This window comes from Platichthys flesus, chromosome 15 (genome assembly GCF_949316205.1).
Source record: "Platichthys flesus chromosome 15, fPlaFle2.1, whole genome shotgun sequence".
Lineage (NCBI taxonomy): Eukaryota > Metazoa > Chordata > Actinopteri > Pleuronectiformes > Pleuronectidae > Platichthys > Platichthys flesus.
Genome location: NC_084959.1, coordinates 12,699,112 through 12,719,031, shown reverse-complemented (window position 1 = coordinate 12,719,031; position 19,920 = coordinate 12,699,112). Strand labels below are relative to the sequence as shown.

Sequence of the window (19,920 nt, the reverse complement as noted above, 5' to 3'; positions counted from 1 at the left end):
GGGGGATGAGTGGCGGCGGCGGCGGCCAATGGGAGGCCGCGGCGCAGCTGGCTCGCCGTACTGGCAGGGGCGGCGTCCAATGCAAAGTTCGGAAGCGTGATGGACACATAACTGACACCCCCCCGCCTCCCCCCCACACACCATACCACCATCACACACACACACACACACACGCCACCGTCCCCTCCCTCCCCTCTCGTCCCTCCACCGCCGTCCCTCCTGATCCCAGACCGGGGGAGAGATCCGCGAGTTCATTCACATTTTGCGATATACTGAGGGAGTGCGCGCACAGTGAGGCATTAAAACACACGAACTAAATCAAATGGGTGACGTGCACGTGGAGTGAGTGCGTGTGGCCGGGGCGCATCGCTTCCTCGTACCCGCCTTTGATCTCCCACCTCCCCTGGACCTCCATCATTTCTTTAGACCTCCCAGAGCAAAATATCTTAAACAGCGCGAGTAGGAGGAGAACACTACTACTACAACTACTATTACTACAACTCCCACCACTTCCATGAGAGCCATAATGGAGCAGCTCTCTCCCTCTCTCTCTCTCTCATTCTGCCCCCCTCCCCTCCACCAGTCCTGCTGCTGCTGCCGCTGCGCTCCCTGCGATTGGGGGGCGCGACAAATGTTGACGGCTCTCTGATCCAACCCAAGACAGTGCACCGCTTCTTCCAATAGCAGCTTTAAGTGGAAAGGCGTGCCTGCGTGCCCCCCTCCCTCACCCACCACCACCACCACCGTCTCATCCCCTAGCACCCGCTCCCCCCTCCCACCCCCCACCCCTCCAGTCCACCACCATCGCCACCCCTCAAAGTACTCGATGTATAGTTAAAAAATGGGAGGGCACACTTGAACCGAGCTGCTCTATGAAGGTAGGCTGCAGCGTGTGTTTATTGATGAGATGAAAAGAAGATGGAAGTGAGAAATGAAACAAAGTAAAGGAACACATTTCAAATCATCACAATAACATCCACAAATAATAAAGTGCAACAGCTCTTCGTCGGGGGAGGACAATAAAAAAAGAAAAAGACGCAAGGGGAGCCGTGGAAACGCTGTCGCCACTTTTTCAACGTGCTTCGAAGTGCAGGTAAGAAATTTAGAAAAGTACGCGGGGAGAGGGGATGGGTCTTCGCCGGCTCCGTGGTGCTGTTGTCGCGGAGGGGGATTTTCTTGTTTAAGACGTGGGGACGTGCGCGTTTACTTCGGTGTGAAATTGCATGAAATGCCTCTTTGACTTCCATGTACAGTTGTTGGCTGTAGCTTCACCCGGGCAATGATTAAGCTCTGGGCAGCCACACAATCGGAAACTTCATTTTCTCCGGTGGATCTCGGATATCTAACGTCAGTGTTTGTGAGTTTTTAAGCTGCCCTCTTTCTTAGTTGACGGTTAACATTCGTCTTTTAAAAAAATAGATTAAAAAAAAAACGCGCTGCCCTGGCATGACGCAAGTTTCCCCCTCCATTTGCCATTATTCTCATCATGCCCCTTTTACCTTTAGCCTCTTTACGGGCGACTTTCGGCTTCGTGCGTGAGGGAGCCGGACCAGGGCACACTTGAGAACAATGCTACCGGTTCCAAGTGGGTTCACAGGTCCGGTTCTCGCAACCGGCGATGCTCGCACAGGCTTTAGCTCCGCTCGCTCACATTTTACACACTGGGAGCCCGGAACAACTGTGGCCAGCCGACGTGCGCATTTTGGCTTTTAGGTCAGTTATTTGAGTCAGAGGAAACGCGTCTCCTTCTCGCTATTAACCACTGTAACCCACAGTCGTAACCTCTTTCGATACGTGTCGGTTTGTTGAACTTGATAGACTGATGTCGAAATGACTGGATCATTATAGCAGCGGCTCAGCACCGCGCGTACAGGCTCCTCAGACAGATGTCTAGCCTATTTTTCTCCCCCCCCCTCTCTCTCTCTCTCCTTATGAATTAATATCAATACTGTGTGGTATTTATGAGATGGGGTTACAGCGAGCTGTGTCCAGCAGGCGGGAGGCAGGCTGGCTATTGTGTCTGAGGGTAAAACAATACTGCAGGTTCAGTTTTCTGAGATAAATCACATCCAGATCCAGCGGGACACTGGCTCTGGATTTTTTTTGGTGCCATGTTTCTTTCTCTCCCCCCACCCCCCTCTCCCAAAAAAAAGAACAAAAAAAAAGAAAATGGTCACTTTAAATGTCGCAAATCCGCTTTTTTAAATTTTATTTATAGCTTAAATTGTGAGAAAATGTTTTCGACGTAAGGATGTTTTGGCGGAGGCTGGCCTAGATACACGGGGCCATGTTGAGTTGTGATTAAAGTTGCATTAGACGCTTCCTGCTCGTTTTTTGAGACATTTCTGTTGCAAAAATATTCATGGGCCACCCGTGATGCCTTCGTTTTTTCTCCGTTTCTCGCGAGGCTGGCACCGTGGAGGTATATACTAAAGTTCAAATGTGTCCAAATGCTGCACATTGTCGATGTAATAAAAAGAAATGGAGCAGTGACTCCTCAAAATTCACTTAAAGGGCCACGGGGAGTTTATCCGGAGCAACATGTCAGTCGTATTCTTTTGGGGCTCCATCTATCCGTGCGTGTGTCTGTGTGTCTAAGTGAGAAAGGGGGCAGAGACAGAGCGTGCACGTGTATTAGTGTGTGTGTGTGAGTGTGTGTGTGGCAAACAGATGTTGTCCCAAAGCGCTTGGCTATGTCAGATAAAGAGAGTGCAGCATGTTCTTGTGTCTATCACCGGCGCCACTGATAGTTTGTGCCACAGCTCCAACACACTCTGGGTCTGATTAATCGGCACAGGGCTCTGGATATGTAACCCCACAAGTTGTGCGCAGGTACAAAAGCTTTGCGTCGACACGTTAGTCGAGCCAGAGGTGATAGCTCCGGTGTGACCACTGAGGCTGCAGCCGTGAGAGGACGCCAAGTGCAGCCACACACCGGAGAGCCGGGTCCCGGGTTTGACACAGGGGAGGCGGCGTGAGAGCGCAACGCTGCGTCCGGCTCCATCCAGCGCGCGCACACGGTCTGTGGACTTCCACCTGTGTGTTGTCTGTGTTGTGTGTTTAGGTTTTCATTTCACCACACGATTGTGCGTTCATCCACTCTCACTTTTTTGTTTGCGATCACTTCCTCTCCCCCCCCCCCCCCCTCGCCTCCATTCACAATACATATCCTCAATGTATAACGGGCTGCGATGGTATAGGCTTGGTTATGTAAGTGATGGCTTCACCGGATCATTTGTTTTCTGAATGGACGCACTTGGAGAACACGGGGATGAGTGTGCAGCCCCGTGCAGCCGGCATGCCACATTTCTCCCGTGAGCTTGCAGGCTGCACATTATTCCGAATCTGTCCTGTGAATTGTGAGGCATTGATTGACAGGCGTGCACGTGGAGAGAGTCAGGTAAAAATTATATTGTCACAAAGTGTGCACTGGCACGGATCCCCTTCATGCTCAAAGAAACTCGACACAACCTGCATTTTTGGACATTTTGTTTTATTGTTTGATGAATTGAAGGGTACTTGCCTTGTGTGTGAGTGAGCTCTCACCACAGCTTGATGTCAAAAACTCTTGTTTTTTTTTTTTTTATCAGCACAGAGGTGTACAGTAGCTGCTGGAAGAGCACCAGCCATTATGTGCTTTGAGAGGGGTGGGGGGATGTATATCAGTCCAGAGTATCAGGTGCCCAGTTTCGTCTCAGTTAAGACTCTAATGAGTATTTATATGTATATATTCCACATGTACATTAATATTCACAGTGTTTGAGCCATCGCCATTTCCCGCTTTCTGTGTCACGGCTAAAACCCACCCATGACTAATGAATATTTAAGAGCATGTCTGCAGACCAAGGAAACTCATTATTATATGAAGGAGACCTAGCAGATAAACTGGAGTCCCACTCAGATGAAGGCAGGCGGAGAGGTGTGTAGTTAATCCACACCCAACAATCAATCCCAATTCTCTTTTGGCTTCACCATCTTTCACTCGTCCTCTGTAGCCTGCCACACTGTCTTCACATTCGGTAATTTATTATTGATGAGCAAATTGACATAGTGTGCCCATATTGTCACTGTTGCTACACCTGATTTCATCGGGTTTATGTGTAAGGGTACCATGCTGCACTGATGTATGTATATCTGCTTCTCTTGGAAGAGAGTATTGGAGAAAAAAAAAAAGCAATAATCTTGTACTGTACATGCACACAGATGGTAGGTCAGGATTCCAATTTTTTCTTTTAAGCGCAGTAAAAGAAAATGTCCAAATACACAAGACAGAGAAGCCTCTCTCTGAAGCCTCCGCACTGCCACATTTCTGGTTGCCATCTTCACCAGGCTGCTACCAGGATTTCCTCAAGATTTTTTTTAGGCGGTAGTGCTTTATTTCACAATGTAGTGGAGAGGACATGTACTAATGATCATGGGTAGAATTCACTCCAGTCTACAGAATCATGCAGTGCTGTTTAGTTTGCCACATATACAGTAAAATACAATTTTATTTTACTGCAACAGAGACTTTAAAGTTAATAAAGTTTATGTGGCAGGGTATTAATTAGCATCCACTGTCAAAATGTTAGAAATTCTTGCTTAACCATTACATAGGAAGAAAGATAATAAGGTTAGTCCTTAGAAGGGGATTTTGCCATATGACAAAAGACTATGCACTGGAGTTCATCCTGGTACTTTGTCTAACCCAGTTGAACATATTTGGCAGCCATTTTGGGAATGCAGTAGAGATCCATCGATATAACGAGCTACTTTGTGGATTGCATCCAGAATGTCACAGTGCTTGTTAACTGCTTGGCCCTTTTGTCCCACACTGTTTTGTTTTTTCTTCTTTTCTGCCCTTTTTCTTCTTCTTGCTCTCGTATAATACACATTAGAAGAATATTGCATCATGGAGCAAGGAGTAATCTTTTCTGTTGTTCCAACCTGATGTTTTCAGGTGCACGACTTAAAGTTCATGCTAAGTCTTGTATAGCCTCTATGCTTTTGGTTTTCATTTAAGAGGAGCACATAAAGTTTCTCACCTGATGTTTATTGCAAAGACTGCTGTTTTACAGCCACTGCTGTTTAATACTGCATGTGAGTCCCCAGTTCCAATGGCAAACTTAAAAGACCTGGACGTCTTCAGAGAGGTTGAGATAATGTTAATGATAAACATGTCACACATATTCATTTTCTTGATTGTAGTAAAATATCATGATGTGAGTGTTCGCCAACTCTACCTTGGTGGTTTGCTAGCATATACAGATTTTTTTTTCAAAACTAGAAATTGTTGGCAGGCTAGCTGCCTCCTGGCTAAACTGGCTGGGATCCTTCTACTCACAAAGCACCTTTTTCACACATAACATGCTTCTCTTCACATCATTTTTTTTTTTTATTCTACAAAATACACAAGAAAAACCCACACACACAATTGCAAAACCTATTCAGAATCTGTAAAAGCTGCCTTTGTAATTAAGGAGAAAATTTACCCCTTAGCTGTATTATGCAACATAAATGCTGTTACAATGAGCTATGGTGATTTTCTTTCAGCAGAAAGGCAAAGATGGGAAATAATGTGTTTATATAAGGCGAGATATATCTTGTTTATGGACGAGGGAACTGTTATGCCAGGATAAAAAAATTTGGGGATAAAACCGAAGGTTTTTTATTTAACCAGTCACTGATTTATTATGTATTCATAATGCTAGAAGAAGACTCTCATGTCGGCTGAAAACAACTAGCTGAATTTGATAATTCATAGAGCAGGGGTTAAAAAAAAAAGAAGACTTCCTTCCCCTTATAGTGAATTAGCAGATACAAATTGAAAAGGACTGGTCGGAGAAACTCATTCACTCTGAACGACTTTCAGAGCGCACGTCGTGTGGAAAACTGATGTAAAACTAGAAAGCTGTGTTTTTTCAGTTTTCAGCTTTTGTTTTGGAATCTCCCCCTCCCTGCAAGTATCACAGGAATGCATAATGAAATTTGCGAACGCACCACGCTGTTGTTAGGAAGCTCTGGTTTGGTTATAAAATCTAATAAAGTCTTATGAAAGGACAGTTAATATCCTTAAATTGCCCAAATATCTCAATGGTAAATAAAACATTGTTTTTGGATCAACTGATTGAGTTATATTCAAAATATATGTAAAAAGGACCAGCCCTGACCAAACTGCTCTATACACACTTCCTCCAGAGTTAGTCTTCAGCCATACAGTTTGGATACAGAATTAGAGTAATATAATATTAAATATTATATTTTATTTTCAATGGTCTCTTCTTTTTTAAAAGCTACTTCCTGTTGTTTTCTGATACATACATACACTACATACAGTGCAAACACAGTCCAGTTGTGGGTGTGACCATGTGTTTCCATTACCTTTGCTAAAATTACAAACAGACTCTTGATTCATTCGTCTTTATATTCACAGACTTTTTTTTTAAAAGCTTTTCACGCAAACTCATCTGTTTGTGCTGAAAGTTGTGCTGGAAGTTGCTTCACAAGAAGTACAGAAGATAGTCCCTCTCTTTCGAGGCAAACAAGAAAACCGGATTAAAACTGAAATAAGTTACTTTAATATATCTTTTAATCTTCAATAAACATTCCCTCTTTGCATTGCATCTACATGCTATACGTGCTTAAGGCTCATTTGTATGCTCTGTCTTTAAACACACACGCAGGCCCAGGCATTCAACTGATGTGAAAAATGTATCCTGGATTCTAATAGCGAGGTTGTATGTTTGCCAAGGTGCATGTGTGTCCTCAGTTCACCCCTGCTACCCATATGGTTTTCTACAAGTCATGGTGAGATCACTGCCTTGGTGAAGAGGGGGGGGAAGTATCTAAAGAGAGTTGAAGACAATGTTAAAGTGAGTAGTTACCAAGTAGAAAGAGTAACTTTGAAAACAATTTTTTACAAAGAATACATGCCGTGAACCCGTTGCTCTTATCTTGGCTTCAGGAAGACTTATTAAGCCTGCTGCCAGTAAACAGCACTCACAGCAGCCAAAATGTTAAGATCACGCACAGACTGACTCAAGGTACATCGGTATGTTACTGTGAAATGGGCACACAATAGTATTTTTGTTGCGAGTTTATCGCAAAATAAAGATTGTGGTAACCTTAAAGTATTTCCACAGAATCGCAAAACTTTTTTTCTTCCTTTTTTTCCCCCTCTCTCTCTCTCTCTCTCTCTCTCTCTCTCTCTCTCTCTCTCTCTCTCTCTCTCTCTCTCTCGATCTCGAGCAATTCATTCGTTTTTTGAAATGCAGCTGCAGGAACACAAAAAGCATTTTGTCTTTTGAAATAAACATTTTTGGGGAATTTACTTTTTTTCCCATTATCATGAAAATGAAAAGATGATTTGCTCTGATACTTTCTACATTGTTTTACCCTAAAATTGACCCTGACAAAGACAGATAAAAAAAAAATCTTCAACAAACTGGGAACCATTGTTGATTTGGCATACGACTTCACCAACCCGGCAACTTTTTAATTTTTTTTGCATCTGCTTGGACTGTGGTTGACTAACGATTGTTGGACCACATGGCAAAGGGAAACCAAAACGCAACCTGTTCAACAACAAACACATTTTCTTTTTTAGTTAAGTAGCCAAGCTTGTTTTCACAGTGCATTTGACTTTTAAAAGTGGTAAAGACAAACCCAGTGTGATCGTCCTGTTAGCACCAGATCCAGTTAATAACCACTGTGTTACATTTTAAACACACATGCACACCATGTGCCTCCACAAGATGTTTCGGCGGTTAGTATGGCAATGTAATAGCTGTCAGTTGTGGCACAGTGTTTTTCACTTTAGTGAAATCTTCCAATAAAAGACCTTGTGGCAGCTGCAACGTAAACCAACAATAACGTCCTCTTTCACTTAGAAATCCAGTAAACAAGTCAACCGATATGGATGTATTTAGAGGCAATGACTTTCCTGGCCTTTGACTGTAGTAGTGTGCCAAGCGTCTCAAAATTCATGCATTCATGAATATGTTTTCATACTTCCTCCTGACTCCTCCAGGGTCAGCCCAGCATATCCCAACATGCATTTACAGAGGAAGGCAGGGCAACACCCTGTGCAGGTCACTATAGGCTAACACACGCACAAACAGAGAAACACACTTACAGGAGTTAGTCATTGAAGCTATGACATTACATTCACTCAGCCTGTAACCCTGTGTTGCACAAAGAAAAAAATCTAAAAACTAAAATAAAGTGCAAAGCTTCCTGCTCCTCTTGGGCTACACACGGCAGAACAAATGACTTAGAATTAACACATTTATGATTGTAACTGCTGAAAATACTCTCGGGCCATGTGGCATGGTTTTTATAGTAATGTTACCAGAAGCAGCTGATGAGCTTAGGTTACACTCTTGGGCTTATGGGCCATAGATTGTTACCATCAGAGAGAATCATTCGGCCACATTCAAAGAGACTGTATGTACCAGCCAACATGTGCATTATCTGGGCCAAAAGGCCACATGATTATCATGGATGAAGCCCATGGGGGGTTATGTTATCTCTCCGCTCCGTGCCGGGAGATCACTCTGTAGTGACACCACTGTTTCGCACACGAAACATACCAGGCAGCCAAAACTGCACCAGCACATACCGATGATGGTTAGGCTCGCGGTGGTGGTGAAAAGTCAAATAGCTTGTGTGGCAGGTAGGGACACATTGCATAGCAACAAACATTTGGTAGGTAGGGTAATGGAAACTCATTACAAACCAACTGGGCTTTGCCTTTATTACACCGTGCTTTGTACAGCGAAACCAGTTTGAGCTCAATAGGAATATTATAATTGCAAATGTGAAGGTGCTCACCATGAATTGTACTGATTGAATTGGCTGATTGATTATTTAGCAGAAAAAAAAAAACCATCTCACCTTCATTTGTATGTGTTTTCACCTACAAAATGACATGTAATACTTGACGTAACATTGATCTTTTACGTTGTGGAGATATCAATGTTTTTTTTGGCCCAGTCGGCGACAACTGACCTTCTGGTTGATGAAAGGACCAAAGAACGTATTCTTCATTTTAATAGCTTCCCCACCAGTGAGTAAAACATCACTACCAAAATGAGTTAAGAGTAGCTTCGACGACAAATACACAGCCCGAGAGGCATCACCATTAAAATGCTCAATATATGTATTTGCAACAGAGAATTGTATGATATGTGATCAGTGATAATATGTGGTAATGTTTACACAACTTGTGCTGTAGAACTAGTATAACCACACCAATACACACACACACACACACACACTCGCTTAGCGTGCCTTTTCCCTGCAGGCATTCCTGAGCTTGGTAGGTAAGGTTGAGCGTAAGAAAAAAAAAAAGAACCTACCTGCAAATCTAATTTACAGCAGATCGCTACACAGCGCCACACAAAGCTTGGACCAAAACATATTTCATAAAAAGCATCCACAACATAGTATACAGAAAATAATCAGCTTTACAAAGTACATGTACAATGTACATTTGTAAATACTGGTTAAGATTTTGACACATGTTACAGATTCTGTTTCACTATTACACATGCACACAGTCCAAAACACAAAATCAGTGTTGATAAATGTTGTGCGAGGCTCAGTTATAATTTTGAGTTTCCATGAATTACAGTATTTTTTCATCAGTTTCTAAGGCTGCAGTCACTGAAGTAGAAAATGTATAATTTATCCAGATTTACTGAGTAACAGTGTGTGTGTCTGTGTGTGTGTGTTGGTATATTGTTTGGATACCGTCAGTATTTTTGTAAAATGACTCTTACTTGTTATTAATACCCTATGTTAGCTGATACTTGCTATAGATTACTGACCTTATTGTGTTTATTGAAGCCCTGTTTCCATTGGACGTATCTGCATGTTCTGCAGTGTATATTGGAACATTTTTAATCAGCTCACATTTCCAGATGCTATCTCGTCCTCTTTTTGAGTTTGTCTTTACTAGAATATCATCGACACAATACTAAAATGGGGAAATCTAGCTGGCTTCTTTGGCAACTTTGCCTTGCGACACAGTGCTGTATGGATAAGGTTTCCCCACTGTGGGTAGATCGGGCCTCCTCCCAATCGGATTCAGTGAAAGTCTTACATTTGTGCTAATTTCAGACTGTTTGAGTTTCAGTCCTAACTTGTGTTGCCCGGCTAACATGCAGACCACTGTGACCAGAGCCCTCGGTGGACGTGCGTATAGGTCACTCATTTGGTTGACTGTGTTTCAGCGTGTCAGCGTTACACTTTTAGATCGGTCATATGTCAAATGAGCTGAAGAGACATATATAATCTGTATTTACTATGCAACAACCTGCCAGACTATAAATACACAAAAAAGTGCTACATCTATAAGGTTCAAAATAAACACAGAATAGCCTCTGCTTGAAATTTTGTTCACATATGAAGCTGTAGACACATAATATATCTCAGTCATGGTTTGTGCATTGTTGCAGTCACGGCGTCTGGATGAAGAAATATATTGCATCATGAAAACCTTTTTTCAGAAAGTCCATTTCCACCCTTTCCTTTGCTTCCATATTGTCAACATGTAGCGTGTTAGCACTCCTTTTCTGTAAACTCTTAAAAAAAAGAAAAGGGAAAGTATTGGGTCTGCCAGGTTCTGGGAGAGAGGCAGGACTTTTCACCCTTGAAGCGCAAATCCAGCTAACAAAAAAAAAATCCAGGTTCAGGGTTCCATGGTTGTGCTGCGCTGCTTGGAGCGCCATCGTGCATCTCTGAAAGTTCAGCTCTGTTGCCGGACCAGCTCGGCACTGGCTCGTGCACCCTCGTGCAGCTGCTGGTGAAACACATGGTGTAGGACTTCAGAGGCTGCTCCAAATCACATTCACAAATGGTGAAATGAAGTTAACGCACTGTTGTTGGTTACATCACCGTGTCCTCAGATGACACTGTCCTAAACTGACGTGGTGAGATTAGATTAAATGTTATATGACCGGACAATAATATAAAATATTTAGAAAAATAATCACAAAATCTCAGGATTCAATTTGTGTTTGACTCCTATTATAATAACATTTTACATAACCCATTAGTGTATATTAGAGGGAATATCGTAGCCCTGTGTGTGTAGTTCACACTGCTGCTGACTGTGTGTATGTGTGTCTGTGTGTGTGAGAACACCTTTACTATAATCCTATTAGTGTTGTATATGAAAGTCAGCCTTGCACAATGCTTGTGTGAGCACCTTTTGTTCTGTTCTACTGGACTCCGTCGACGCACTGCACGCGTGTGTTTGTGTGTGCGTCTTCCTTCTCTGTGGTCTCTCTAGTGACGAACATTATATACACTTAGTGTAACCTAACATGTCGTGGCGCTTTGCTGTTCTGTTAGAACTGCTCGCTCGTTAGCGGAGGTCCCACACTATCGACTCAAAATTCAGAACAAAGCATCTTTGTTCTGCTTTATCTCTCAAGAACAGAAAGTCAGGAGACAGTTGGTTTTCTTTCTGAGGCATAAAGGTGCTACAGCTTCTCTATACCACACAGTTCACTTGTTGAGATCTTGTTTACTTATATATCATCCAGGCATGGAGACGAACTAACAGGGAGTTGGGGATTCCTCGCCGAACCGAATTAATTAAGCGCTCTTCTGGCATATTGCACTCATGACAGACAGAGAAATCCTATGAGCATCTGTGTAGGTCCATGAAGATCTCTTAATGGCCAGCGAGGTTCTTTTTTTGGAGAGGTAAAATGTCCTCGACATGTGTAGTAGCTGTGGAGAGGCATTTGCTGTGGACACTTGTGCCTAAATGATAACTCTTGAATTTAGCATTATCTGCTTCAGGGGTTAGAGGTGCTTTGGAGACTGTCATATGAGTAGTCAGATGGTTCTTTTTGGTCAAATGCTCATTAACAAAAGCACAGCCATTTGCCAGGGCTAAGATGTTCTTGAAAGCGTTCTTTCCATCACCATAGTGAGATACTTTATAGATTTAAGAGTCTGTTTATTTTTTTCTCTCTATGCTCTTTTAGAAATCGTTATAAAGCACAATATGCTGTGTTTTCTGCTGGTACAGATTTGTTTGAACATGCCCCTAAATCTCTATATTAGAATTAGATTATCCGCACATCTGACAATGAAATAGGTCTGACAGGCTTCCTTGTCAAAAATACTTTTACTGTCCTGCGCTTGTGTACTGGCATGCTGGTGTTTATTGTTTCTTGTTTGCCTAAGGATTTTATCAGAAAGCTGCATATCCAGTCACGTTTTAAAGGCTTTCTGTGGAACACATTAATCTGCTGCTTAATAGTGTTGTTGTGAATTCATAAAATGCTTTTTTATAGTGCTTGCTACGTTTTTTTCTGAAGGTGTCCCCTGCGCTGAGCTCGAAAAACAAAACTGTGGTTGTGAAGTAAGAGTCGTCCCACGTCTGTGGTTTTTACGTGGAGAGCTGCTTCAAAGTTCAGGAAGATGTTTCACGTGGTTGTTGTTTCATGGAACGCTCGGCTCAAAAGTAATGTGGTTGTGTCTCTAGCAACACTGGACATTTTCGGCTCATCTCAGAAATATTTTGCTGGTGATGTGATGTTGCACCATATACAGTTTCAGACAAGGGAGAAAACCAAGTCAAAGGAGAAAGAAAAACAAATGTGTGAAAAACTTGGCTCAACTTGTCATCAGCCTACGCGTGCCTGTTGATGATTTTCAGTCACTGTTAGAAAAGGCAAATCAATTCAGTCTCGAGAGTGTGAGGCATTTGCTGCTGCTTCTCCTGGGGTGTGTGAGTGTGTGTGTGTGTGTATGTGTGTGTGTGATATTTAGGTGCATTTATTTACCTCACAGGTTGATTGATTCACAACACTATGGACAGATATTTGAATGTAACATGAGCCACATCACTCTGAATTACATTGTTGGCTGGAGATGAATATTCAGTCACCTAAAAGAATCCTTTTTAATTGTGCAGCGGGAACACAGACTTCACAGCATCAGCTGACGCTTAATTCATTTACTCATATTTTACGGAAAGTTTGATTGATTGCACTGAGTTGTAGCTGTTAATTGTTGTTTTTTTTCTCTTCTTCAGAGGAGTGAAATGAGCGTGTGGTGTCGTTATGGAACACACCTTGAGTTGTCACTCCTCAGACCTGCACCTCGTCTCCTGATTACCCCCTAATATTTCCCAGACACACATTTACATTGTCCTCTAAATTGCATTAGATCACCTCTCCCGACCATAGCATTAAAGCAGGATTTCTGGCAGTTTATATGCTAATGCACTCGCGCTAAATGGATGATTGAAATTAATAATTACAACGTTGGACAGTGGTTGTTAAGCAGTAGTGGTCTCAAACAAATTCAAACATAAATTACTATTAATAAGGCGCAACACAAAAACACTCCTGATAAGTGCAAATGTGCAGCGGACCCATCAAGACGCTGAATGCACATGCATGGACGTGAGCGTTTCACAATGCCCCGTGGCCCTTTTATCTCCACATTTAAATGTGGCCAGGGCCTTGAATATATGTCTGTATAGTGTGTGTACGCGCTATTTGCATATTCAAGATGTATATTATTCACATGGCTTACACTGCTCCTTTCATGGGCACACGCCTCTTATGTCTGTTCTCCACCCCATCCCCCATCCTCACCATTTTACCCCCCCTACCCCACCCTTGATTAACTAATGTCCAATGCGATGCTGCGTATTTCATCAGCCAGTCACCTTATGCAGACGGCTGATTAACCTGGAGTCTGGGCTGGCCAAGTTGCAACCTTCATCTCTCTGCCTTAATTTTTGCCCTCCTTTTCTCTTCTGCTTCGTGCCCCCTCTCCACTTCCACACCCCTCCACCCCTCCCCAGTCTTTGTTGTGGCGGCAGCGGCAGAGCATGCATTGCATTGGCAGTCTGAAGCATTGTGTCTGATTTCCAGCAGACAAACTGACCTCTGGGGATTTATTGACAGCAAACTCCACAGAGGCAGACACGGAGCTGGGAGCATGGAGGCAGCCGGAGAGGGGCGGAGGGTGTTGGGGAGGGTTCAGAGGGAGGGAGGGGAGACGGGGCGGGTAGTGTGTGTGTGTGTGTGTGTGTGGGGGGGGGGGGGGGGCGGGGGCGGGGGCACAGACGGAGAGACAGACAGATGGAGGGAAAGACGGCGAGAGAGTTACAACGTGATGAAACAGGAAACAGGTAGAGGCGCGCACAGAGGCAGATCAATGAGGGGATGGGGGGGAAAATACACACCTGAATTTTGTGTTATTCCCAAAAATGTTTTTTCTTTTTTGGGTGGAGCGTTAAGTGAAAGAAAATGGCCGCCTCCTACAAGGATCTAATTAATTTTGAAGGATCATCAGCCCCTTTAGTCCAAGACAGGGTACAGGAGGGAGGGAGGGAGACAGACCCCTGGGCTGATTAGAATTCACTGCAGGTAGGCGCTGGCTGCTGCTCACCCACTGTGTCACGGCTAAAATGGAATCACTGTTGTGAGTGGCAGTCTGGGCAACTGAAGCCTGCTTCCCTTGGCCTGCTCCTTTGTTGCCAGCATTCACCTCACTTTACCCCGTAGGCAGGTGGATTTACATGTCTGGATGGGCACGGGGGAGCCCCGGGAGGGATCATATATGTTTGCATTGTCTAACTGTGACCTCCAAAAGAAGGCCTGTGGCGTCCAGAATACAGTTCCATATCTGACAAACCACTGTTAGCAAAGAGAACAGGCCAAATATTTGTCACTGTAATGCTTTCAGGCATTTTGGCATATGTGTGTTAGTCCTACAATACAGAGAAGACATTAAAATGGAGATATCTGTTGATGGTTTTCCCTTTGACTAAGTCAATTCTGACATTTGACGGTTGCACTTGCAGAAGATTTATTTGTTGGTTTTAAAGTTAGATATAAGCATGAGGCTCCATTTTGGAGTTCAGGTTTATAATGAGATCTTTAGTAAAAGTTTGAAAGGTTTGTTCTTAGTGATTACAGGTTCCTGCTAAGTTTTAGATTGAAGGGATTAAGTTTTATTTTAATTTAGCGGTTAAGGTTTTCAACATGAAATAGATTATCCTTACTGAACAAGATGGCCGAACAAATACGTGTGTGTGTGTGTGTGTTGTTTGGTGCGTGTTTGGTGTGCGTTTTAGTGCCAAAGAATGATCCATCCCGGTATAGAGTGATCACCCTCTGCTGCCTAACGTGCTATCACTTGCCTATATCTAATCATAAAATTTCTTAGTTGACAAGAGCACTTGAAGAAAACAAGCACACGTCTCTGTGTCAACAGCGCTTCTTAAATTCAGGCCTGCAGACAGACACAATGCAGTCTGTGAGTGAAGCCATTTCACTTTATTACTGTTACACTTTAACCCCTCAGCTCTGGATTCCTTTAAGTTATTCTGCCCTTGTTTACGACGCAACAGATAAAAAAAATAAAATCATAATCCTCTCTGAATATATCCTATTGGCTTATTCATGGCCTGATTTTTCTTTTGTATCCTTAACCTTGGCACATAGGACCCGTCCTCCAGAGGCTGTGGAAAAAATGCACAGGTGACTTTTTAGAGAAATCTCGAATGTTCCATGTGTGTCATTTTTCGCACTAACTAGAGGTGTGTTCTTTGGAAGTACTTTGGATTTGTGAAATAATACAATGCGTCAACACTAACGTGCAGGTCTGGTCAAATCCTAGCACCATTCTGTCCGTCCACATTTTGCAGTCAGTGGCGTTTCCACAGAGCACTTGATAATCGTGTTGTAACCAGAACGTTTTTTTGGTCCATGTTCAAAAAAACATATTTAAGATTCCCATTTATGATCCTGTTAATGATAAATATCCACATGCCAACATGCAGAGTAATCTGCGATTACTTGTGAGGCTTATATTGAAGCCACTGGGACCAGTGTAGAACTAATATGTGAGACATTTTGCATTGGTTCCATTCATTTTATTTTCACCCGGCCTGACCTTAAATGATACCAGTGTGAGTGTGTGACTTTTATGCGGTCAGTTTTACACAATTTCGTCTCCAGTTTTGAGTTCAAACTTTTGCATTCTAATGAGTGTGTATAGTACAAGAGCAATTGTGTCAGGCTTTTTTTGTCATCAGCTCATCACATGCCTAATGTTGTTGAATGCCTTTCTTGTGTTTTTAAATGAATGCCTTGTGTGTTTAATATTTCTTTTTTTCCCCCCATTTTCCCCGACTTCTCATGTCAGTGCTGGACATTGTCTTGTTTTAATGTCACACTTCGCGCCGAGCGCTGCCTGAGATATTTACTAAAACATTTCATCGGTGTGGATTTATGAGGAATTGGTTTTTTTTTTCTCCTTTCCCTGGAAGGGTGTGGTTTTCGCTGCCCAGCAGCTCAGATAACTGCTAAGACAAGAAGTGTCTCCCAACACCACTGTTATTTTCAACCTTTATTTGTAATTGGTGGTCATGTGCACACAGGAGGGTCCATTCGCCTCGCTTTTGAAAACTCTTCACACATCTGTTGCAGCGCGTCGCTGGCAGATATTCATGTTACTGTGGTTCCTGGTTCATTAAGGGAGTGGCAATATCGACTAGGCAGTATGTGGCATTAAGATTTGTCTTTGTCTTTTCTCTCCCCCTCCAAACACTGTGGCAGAGCAACACAGGATTTGGACAGAGAGGACTGAGAGCCTTGCCCAGCACCCGGCCTCTGATCAGCCATCTCCACCAGCAAACTGAAGCTTGACCCGCACTTCATCACCAGCCACACAAGCATCTTCGTAACAAAACGTCATCTGACTGTGAGTACTGCACTGTTTCACATTTTTTTTGAAATCTTTTCGCCGTTTCAGTCGAAAATAACTCGGCTTGAAATAAGGCGCAATAGTTTGTTTGGACACTATTAATCTTCACCGGTGGGACAATTGAGCTAAACTCAAATCTGCTTCTGTCAAATATGGTTTTTATTTTTCGTACCGCTGTTAAATTTGTTTCGATTTACAGTATTACTGCGTGACAAATGATGTTGTATTTTTCTATCTGATCAAGTTTCTCCCGCCACTTATATACAGTATTTAAGTTACATGTTGACTCTGGCATTTCATCACCGATATAAATTCATAAATACTTATAATTCATGCACAGACATATTGTAAATTAAGGATCTACTTAAATTCATATTTTTGCACGTTTTCCGAGATAAAAACGAGGACAGCTTCCTCGGGTTGAATAAAAGTGATGAGTTTAATGATCGCTCAGATAAGGTTGAAGTCTAGATTATTCTCAAGCATGTTTTAATGCAAAATAAATTAATTTTACAGCAATTATTAAAACCTACAATTTGCATAATTCCCACATTATATACCGATCTAATTTAGATTTATGTTTAGGTTAGTTTCGACAACTAACAGGGGAGAAAATCATCTTAAGTTATCTTACACACTGATCAGCCGGGTCACATCTAGTGTATTCCTAGGATAGTTAGGAAGCAACATCACTGTGAACACATGGCTAACAAAAGAGGCCTGCTGTCCTCTGAGCCCAGTGCACCACCTAATGGCGGCAGGAGGAATTTCAGATATTCACACTGGGAGAAACTTGTAGTAATTAAACGGGAACCATCTTAATTGTCTCTCGCCGTGACGATGTGGAATTTTTAAACCACGATTAAAGATAAAAATTATTTAGCTCAGATGTTGAAATTGTTTGATTTTCATCCGAGTATCATGAGACAGAGAATTACCATATCTGTATTATCATTTGAGGAATCCCCAAGTGAACACTCTATGTTCTGTTCATTATAAGCACCAATGCTACTTATCATCGGCCTATATTTAAATTAATTATAGTAATTGTGTTTTCTGCTATATAGCCTGTAAAAAGAGTTTTTGGGTTGCATGCAACAGAGATTCTCTAATGTGATTCATTGTCTCATTATTGTTTCATTGCATTGTTTATATTCAACTATTACATTACATTTTTTTCTAATTTTATATAAATAACACTTTGCTAATTGAAATATATTGTTATACTTGGAGAAAAAGACTTTGGGCGTACTGCTGTGTTTAAGGCGGTTGAATGATGTCGTGTTTCAGCGTGTCAGAAAGAGTTTTTAAGTCGGGTATGTTGCTCCCTGCTTGTAGGTGACATCAGTTGCAAGGGGATGACCGAGCGCATTCATAACATCAATCTCCACAACTTCAGCAATTCTGTACTTGAGACCCTCAATGAGCAGCGCAACCGTGGGCACTTCTGTGACGTGACTGTTCGGATCCATGGAAGTATGCTGCGAGCTCACCGGTGCGTGCTGGCCGCTGGAAGCCCCTTCTTTCAGGACAAGCTGCTCTTGGGCTACAGCGACATTGAGATCCCTTCTGTGGTCTCGGTGCAATCCATCCAAAAGCTGATTGACTTTATGTACAGTGGGATCCTGCGGGTGTCTCAGTCAGAGGCCCTGCAGATCCTTACTGCTGCCAGCATCCTACAGATCAAGACCGTCATCGATGAGTGCACCCGCATCGTGTCCCAGAATGTGGGCCTGGCCGGGCCAGGGGGGTTTGCTGTTATGCCAGGAGACTCTGGTCAGGAAACACCCCGCGGCACGCCGGAGTCAGGCACCTCTGGGCCCAGCAGCGACGCAGAGTCAGGCTATATGCAAGCAACATCCCAGCAAAGCATGGATCGTGCATACACATCACTGTACACCTACCCTGGCCTCCCTCTGCAGAACGGCACCCGCGAGCGCCCCCCTTATAATAACCCTCTGTCGACAAACTACGATTCAACTCTCAGCAATCAGAAGGACCACCAGTCTCAAGATCCGCCCTGGATAAACCGACTCCAGGAGAGGTCTCAGCAGGGCGATCGCTTCATCACAGGAGAGTCCACTCACTGCCGCAAACAAACCCGACCGTCACGCTTACCGGTCGGGGTTACAACAGGAGGGATGCACATAAAGCAGGAGGCCGAAGATGAGTACAGCTGCTACGGGGACTGCCAAGACGACACTGACCATACCGAGGGTGTAGAGAGTGAATCCAAGGTTGAAAGTTTTGACTCAGGGGTGAGCTCCTCCATCAGCACTGAGCCAGATGCTATGGAGCAGCAGCCGTACCTGACGGTCTTTGGCCGAGATGGGAGCGGGGACGGGCACCAAGGTGAAGGAATTCCAGTACAGATAGAGGTCAATGACTCGTCCCCAGAGCAAGTGCACGAGTCAGAGGACGGGGACACATCCCACAGCACTAGTGACAGTAGCATGATGCAGCCCCTGCCAAACTCAGTCATGTCCCAGGCCCTGCAAAATGCCCCGCCCTACATGCGCCAGGCAGAATCACACACCAGCAATCTGAGGATGACCGTGACCAGCAATTCCCAAGTGATGGGCACTGCTGGAAGCACCTTCCTGCCCACACTCTTTCCTACACAGACGGCTAGAGACAACAAGCCTTTGTTTTTCCTTCCCGGCCAGCAGCAGACACAGTTTGTGGCAGTGCCACCTCCTGCAATGCCATCATTCCCAAACGCCATGTCGGTACAGCAAGTGGCCGTTCAACAGCAACAGGCTGCAATATTGGGTCAGGGGGAAAAGAAGCCCTATGAATGCACTCTCTGCAGTAAAACCTTTACTGCAAAACAGAACTACGTCAAACACATGTTTGTCCATACTGGTAAGTCCACATGTCAGAATGACTTTTTATAGTTAGCAAGCTCAGTTAAAGGATTGTGTTCTATATTGTTAATGTAGATAGTAGCTGTGCTTCCAATAACAGACGCACTTGATAAATATTTCTGGCTTGGAGATGCAATGAAAGCTCCTAAAAGGTGTTAAGTTAAAGAGGAAATGTTTCCTCATCATAACACAAAAACATTACTCATTCCCATTAATGCCATTAATGCAGGGACAGCATACTGCCTACTTTAAATACACAAGGTATGAGATTGTAATTTGTTCACACTGAGAAAGTGACAAGAATTCATTCCACACATCGATGTGC

General features: G+C 43.4%; 1 protein-coding gene across 1 annotated transcript in view; it reads left to right on the top strand.

Moving 5' to 3' along the window:
- Window positions 1-839: 839 nt before the first annotated feature.
- zbtb20 (zinc finger and BTB domain containing 20) overlaps window positions 840-19,920 on the top strand; it is a 33,245-nt gene continuing 14,164 nt past the window's right edge. The window contains exons 1-3 of the mRNA XM_062405791.1: window positions 840-1,093; window positions 16,581-16,725; window positions 18,067-19,593. Of these exons, the coding sequence (XP_062261775.1) occupies window positions 18,087-19,593 (1,507 nt within the window). The 5' untranslated portion in view covers window positions 840-1,093; window positions 16,581-16,725; window positions 18,067-18,086. The remainder of the gene's footprint in view (window positions 1,094-16,580; window positions 16,726-18,066; window positions 19,594-19,920) is intronic.